Source organism: Eriocheir sinensis, chromosome 69 (assembly GCF_024679095.1).
Source record: "Eriocheir sinensis breed Jianghai 21 chromosome 69, ASM2467909v1, whole genome shotgun sequence".
Lineage (NCBI taxonomy): Eukaryota > Metazoa > Arthropoda > Malacostraca > Decapoda > Varunidae > Eriocheir > Eriocheir sinensis.
This window is the reverse complement of record NC_066577.1, coordinates 3373908-3380345: the sequence shown is the minus strand read 5'-3', so window position 1 is coordinate 3380345 and position 6438 is coordinate 3373908. Positions and strand designations below refer to the sequence as shown.

The following is a 6438-nucleotide window of genomic DNA, read 5'->3' as shown; positions in this document are numbered from 1 at the left end:
AACGAATATCGGTTATCACCGATAAGGTTTCCCATTATCAGTTATCAGTTATCGGGAATAAGGTTTTCTGTTATCGTGCCCAGCTATGGGTCACATTACCACTAGGGTCACAAAACTACCCCTGGAAATGCCCACAACTCCCAGGAAAGCCTTGTGAAATATGTGTTCCTTTAGGTGTATGGTACAGAGGAAGGGTCACACTACCACCAGGGTCACAAAACTACCCCTGGAAATGCCTCCCACAACTCCTACGAAAGCCTTGTCAAATATGTGACTTTGGGCAGGGGTAGTAGCAGTTATAGTAGTAGTAGCAGCAGCAAGGGCCATAACAGCAGCCTTACCCTCTCTCTCTTTCCTGCAGGGCTCGCGAGATGGCCAAACTAAACATCATGGACCGTATACTGATTGCCCTGGGGCCCACGTTCGGCAAGGAGCTCCCCCGCCTCAACACTGATGCCCTGGCCACCGTGTCCACGCCTCTCCTCAACATAAACAGCTCCGCGCCCTGCCCCTACAAGTACAAGGTGTGTGTGTGTGTGTGTGTGTGTGTGTGTGTGTGTGTGTGTGTGTGTGTGTGTGTGTGTGTGTGTGTGTGTGTGTGTGTGTGTGTGTGTGTCGCTATGAGAGTACGTTTCGGGTTTGTTTTGAATGAGGTTCGATAATGACTGTGTGTGTGTGTGTGTGTGTGTGTGTGTGTGTGTGTGTGTGTGTGTGTGTGTGTGTGTGTGTGTGTGTGTGTGTGTGTTGTATGTGCCAGCCACTTTGACACACACACACGCACACACACATATATATACACACGAAAAATTCGGTTCATTCTCTCTCCTTCTCCTCCTCCTCCTCCCTCCTCCTCCCTTCCTGTCTCTCTCTCTCTTCCTCCTCCCTCCGCCTCTCTCTCCTTCCCTCCCTGACTTGACCTTACCTTACCTAACCTTACATAAGCTGACAAAAGCAAGCCTACACTAACTCTCTCTCTCTCTCTCCCACCTTTCTCTCCTCTTTCTCTATCTCCTTCTCTCCCTGACCTTACCTTACCTAACCTAACAACATAACCTGATCAAAGCAAGCCTAAAGTAACCCTCTCTCTCTCTCTCTCTCTCTCTCTCTCTCTCCTTCCCTCCCTGACCTTACCTAACCTAACCTAACCTAACCTGATCAAAGCAAGCCTAAAGTAACCCTTCCTCCCTTCCTTCCTTTCTCTCTCTCTCTGACCTAACCAAACATAACCTAACATAACCTGACCAAAGCAAACCTAAAGTACCCTCCCTTACTTCCTTCCTTCTCTCTCTCTCTCTCTCTCTCTCTCTCACCTCCTCCTCCTCCTCCTCCTCCTTCCCTCCCTTCCTCACGTCTCCCTTCTCCCCCCACAGCGGTGCTCCTCCCAAACGTTCTTTCCGACTTGTGACATCCCGAAGAACACGTCACCGGAGATCTGGCCGCAGCGCTTCAACCTCTTCTTCAACCTCTCCTCGGACTTCGGCAACAACCTGTACGTGATCAACGCGACGCTGCGCCTGTACAAGAACAACTCCCTCCCTCTCGAGCACCCTAAGACGCTCCTCATACGGGCACACTACTACTTGAAGAGCTTGACCAAGAGGCGAGGTGAGCAGGGTGTGTGTGTGTGTGTGTGTGTGTGTGTGTGTGTGTGTGTGTGTGTGTGTGTCGGAGGTTTTGGTCAGGTTTGGTTCGGGTTAGGTCAGGTAAGGTTAGGTATGGTTAGGCTGGGTAAGGTTAGGCTAGGTAAGTTAAGTGAGGTTAGGTTAGGTATGGTTAGGTAAGGTTAGGCTGGGTAAGGTAGGATGGGTAAGGTTAGGCTGGGTAAGATTAGGCTAGGTAAGGTTAGGTAGGGTATTAAGGTCTACTACACCAAGAGTTTGACCAAGAGGCGAGGGTGTGACGGGGGGGGTAGATTAGGTCACACACACACACACATACACACACTACCAGCCCCCCAAGTGACTGCTTACGGAGTTTTTTTTCATCACTGACAAATTATCCGCAACTTTACCTTGACAACAGAATGCTTATCATCTTATCTATGACTTGGCACCCACCAGTCGTTCGTAATGAGAGAGGGGCTTCAGAGCGGGAGGGGCTTCAGAGCGGTAACAGTAGTAGTAGTAGTAGTAGTAGTAGTAATAATAGTAGTAGTAGTAGTAGTAGTAGTAGTAGTAGTAGTAGTAAAAGTAGTAGTAGTAGTAGTAGTTGTAGTAGTAGTAGTAAAAGTGGTAGTAGTAGTAGTAGTAGTAGTAGTAATAGTAGTAGTAGTATGTGCTGGTTTGCATGTTTCTCTCTCTCTCTCTCTCTCTCTCTCTCTCTCTCTCTCTCTCTCTCTCTCTCTCTCTCTCTCTCTTTTCTACCCTTCCCTTCCCTGCCCTTCCCTTCACTTCCCTTACCTACTCTTCCCTTCAATTGCCTTTCCTATCCTCACTCAGTACGCGACCACGACATCAGCGGGACTCGAACACTTGTCCCCGTGGTTATTGAAAGAGCTCACACAACCGACACTCCCGCCCTCGCCAGAGCCAGTGTTCCTAAACGTCTCGGCGCCTCAGTTCGCCTGTTTGCAAAGCCTCTCGTGGAAGTTGTCTAGTACTGTTGTATGCACTGTTTTGTGGTTCTGGTGACAGTTTTTCACGACTTCTGCACCACGTACGGGGAAACTGTTGGCGGTGGTGAGTGTTCTAAGCGCTAATTGGTTCACGGATCGAGAAAGGCAATATCCGTCAGGGTTGCTTTATTGACAAAAATCACACAGGTCATTGACATATACAAGACACATAAAAGAGGTGGCTGAGTGTATATGTATTTGTGAAGATGTAGTGTGGTGTGAATGACATTGGAGTGTGAGTGTATATAGTAAACAATATGTATGAGTTAACAATAGGAAGACGAGGACAGACAGTAGAAGATAGAGTAACAAGAGAAGTTAACATTGATGACGCAACACGGACAACAGGGAGACGAGACAGCGACAATGAAAATACATAGACGGCACAGGAGACGTAAGACGAGGGGAGACGAAAACATTGACACGAATACACTTAACGAGTCTGTGCTGCAGCGCCACATTTTCTTGGGTCACCGGGGAAGCAGAGCACACGGCTTTCAGCGGTGGCTGCTACAAAACCACCCATGAAAACCCGGCTAATCTTCTCTGTGGCCTTGGGAAATAGTTGTGGTGGGAGCCCGAGACGGTTAGGACTGGAGCCAGCTAGCACACTCAACAGGTTGCTGAACAAGGTCCCTCAAGACTGGGAAAATGGCGAATCTAACGCCGATCTTCAGAAAGGGAGATTAGGCTGTTGCCTTAACCTCCAGGCCCATAACTTTGACATCAATCAATCAGTCAATCGATGGAGGCATACGCCGTGGGGTGCGTTGCCTCACCCACCCTACGACAAGTCCGGGGGTTTCTCCGAGCAAGTCTCCATGCAAGCCCCCTTCTCATGCTAAGTACCTCCTGGCAGGATCTGTCGACTTGCTCAAGCTACGAACTCTGTGAGCGTCCCAATATTTTTACATCCGTGGCAAGCAAGATCCTCGAGGAGGTTGTTGGGCAAATCTGTTACTTTAGTAAAAGATAATAACATGCCTTCTGATACCCAGTACGATTTCAGAGATAAGCGTTCCTGCTTAACAAACCTATTGGACTTTCTGCAAGGTATATATATATATATATATATATATATATATATATATATATATATATATATATATATATATATATATATATATATATATATATATATATATATATGAAAACTGGGACAGCCATATTATCCCTTCGACAAGGTTCCACATGAACGACTCCTTACGAAGCTAGAGTCAGAGGCTGCTGAAGCCAATGTGATCGCGCGGATGGGAGACGAGCTCACCAGTAGAACACAATGAGTGTTACTTGGCAGGTAGGCCTCACTCAGAGTGGCCTCCGTCCCTGGCGGAGTGTCGCAGGGGTCAGTGCTGGGACCCATTTTCTTTATCCTGTACATCAACCACTTAGAAGCAGATCTGAAACCCTCCCTGACCAAACTTGCTGACGACACCTTTTCCTTCCCTTTCCTTTCCTAGCCTTTCCGTGTCCGCCCTTCCCTTCCCTTCCTTGGCCAAGCCAGCACGCATATCCTGCCCTGCCCTCGCCTAGACCCGCCCATCGTTGACCCTCCCCTCTCTCCCCTCGCAGACCGCAAGAGGCTGGTGGCGGGCGTGCAGATCTCCAGCGACTACCTGGGCTGGGTGACGCTGCCCGTGCCGGGGATGGTCAAGCGATGGAAGCGACAGAGGAACAACCACGGCGTGCTCGTCTCCGTCACGGACGTGGATGACACGCACTGGGACGCGCCCAAGATCTTCGTCATCATGGACTGCGTCTCCGGTGAGTCGGTTGGGGACTGGGCTCTGTCTTGAGACTGGGGAATGAGCTCACTCTTGGGGCTGGGGGCTGGGCTCACTCTTGGGTCTGGGGGCTGGGCTCACTCTTGGGTCTGGGGGCTGGGCTCACTCTTGGGGCTGGGGACTGGGCTCTGTCTTGAGACTGGGGAATGAGCTCACTCTTGGGTCTGGGGGCTGGGCTCACTCTTGGGGCTGGGGGCTGGGCTCACTCTTGGGGCTGGGGGCTGGGCTCACTCTTGGGGCTGGGGGCTAGGCTCACTCTTGGGGCTGAAGGTTAGCGGAAGACGACACACGAGTGATTCATGGGCAGGGAGCGAGGCAGGAGCGTTGGTGCGGCCCTTCTTAACCCTGCCGCTGCCGCCCGCGTACTGCCTCACTCCCGCCCCCCTTTTCCTCACTCCACCGCCGCCACTCACCCCTCCCTCAAACCCACAGGTGCCGTGCCGCTGCCCTTCGAGGTCCAGTCTGAGCAGGACCGTCAGAAGTACCCGTCCCTCAACGTACGACTGGGCAGCCCCGACGACACCTTGGACCCGGATCTGCTGCCCGAGTCCACCCCGCGGCCCCGCCAGTCCTACAACCCCTCCGCCCTCAACTACTCCACGCCGCTCCCGCCGTACGGGCCCACGCCCACCATGCAGGGGGACGACCCGCAGCTGTACGAGGACGATTACGAGGCGGACCTGAGGCACGAGGAGGAGAAGGAGCGGGAAGTGGAGGAGGAGGGCAGGGCGGCGAACATAGCGCCCCCCCACGTCGAGATTATGGACCTCATCGCACGGGAATTTCCACTCCTGGAGGAAGAGGAGGAGGAGGAGGAGGAGGAGAACGAGGAGGAAGGCATCAACCCCCATCCAACCAACTCCTATCCACTCCTCCACCAAATCCACCACCACCACCTCCGCCAAAGCCAAAGAACACCACCACAAGCACCACCCACAACCCCACCACCGCCACACCACTTCCTCCCCGTCTTCACCACCGCCACACCACCACCACCACCACAGGACCCTTCCACCAGCATCCCCGCCCGGCCACAATTCTTACGCCGCCCCCAATCGCCCCCCTCCCCCCCCAGGGCAAGCCTCCGCGGCCCCGTCAGAAAGCGTGGCATCAAGTCTCGAAAAAGGAACCGTGTGGGGGGGCACCGCAGGGAGTAGAGGACCACTGGGGGGCGGGGGGGGCATAGGCATTCCCCCCCCTACGACAACCCCCCTCTCCTTACCTCAATAGGAACCACTAAACCTCAGCCCCTCCTCCTCCTCCTCCTCCTTCTCCTCCCCCCCCCTCCCCCGTGTATATATATCCCCCCCCTCCTCCTCCTTCTCCTCCCTAACTGAGTACCTCCATAGCTAGCTACCCACCTCTACTATGTATATTAGAGAGAGAGAGAGAGAGAGAGAGAGAGAGAGAGAGAGAGAGAGAGAGAGAGAGAGAGAGAGAGAGAGAGAGGTGTTTGTTATATAGTGTAGCGGAGAATCAAAACAAAACGAACATACAAACACACAAACAAAGGCATTCCAAACAAATACAAAACCAATAGACAAACGAACACACACACACACACACACACACACACACACACACACACACACACACACACACACACAAACGGTCAGAGAGACTTAAACAGAAAAATAGAAAGGTGTGTAACATTACTTACTGTGTCCATTCCCTTTCCTTCCCTTCCCTTCCCTTACCATCCCTTTCCTTCCCTTCCATTCCCTTACCATCCCTTTCCTTCCCTTCCCATCCTTTCCCTTCCCTTCCCTTCCCCTCCCTTCCCTTACCATCCCTTTCCTTCCCTTCCCATCCCTTTCCTTCCCTTCCCCTCCCTTCCCCTTCCCTTCCTTCCCCTTCCCATCCCTTCCCTTCCTTTCCCTTCCCTTCCCATCCCTTCCCTTCCCTTCCCCACATCAACTCACCCACCGAAAATACAGTCAGTCAGTCAGTCATAAGCTACTGACCTCACAGCTGACTGACTGACTGACCGATTGACTGACTGAAGAAGGAATAGAATGATCAGTCAGTCAACAAGTTAGT

General features: G+C 52.2%; 1 protein-coding gene across 2 annotated transcripts in view; it reads left to right on the top strand.

Moving 5' to 3' along the window:
- The window catches only part of LOC126988389 (uncharacterized), a 15033-nt gene extending 9025 nt beyond the window's left edge, over positions 1-6008 (top strand). For both annotated transcript variants that reach the window (XM_050846455.1, XM_050846454.1), the window contains 4 exons: positions 362-524; positions 1371-1605; positions 4187-4378; positions 4831-6008. In XM_050846455.1, coding sequence (XP_050702412.1) covers positions 362-524; positions 1371-1605; positions 4187-4378; positions 4831-5555 — 1315 coding nt within the window. In that variant the 3' untranslated portion in view covers positions 5556-6008. The remainder of the gene's footprint in view (positions 1-361; positions 525-1370; positions 1606-4186; positions 4379-4830) is intronic.
- Positions 6009-6438: the final 430 nt, after the last annotated feature.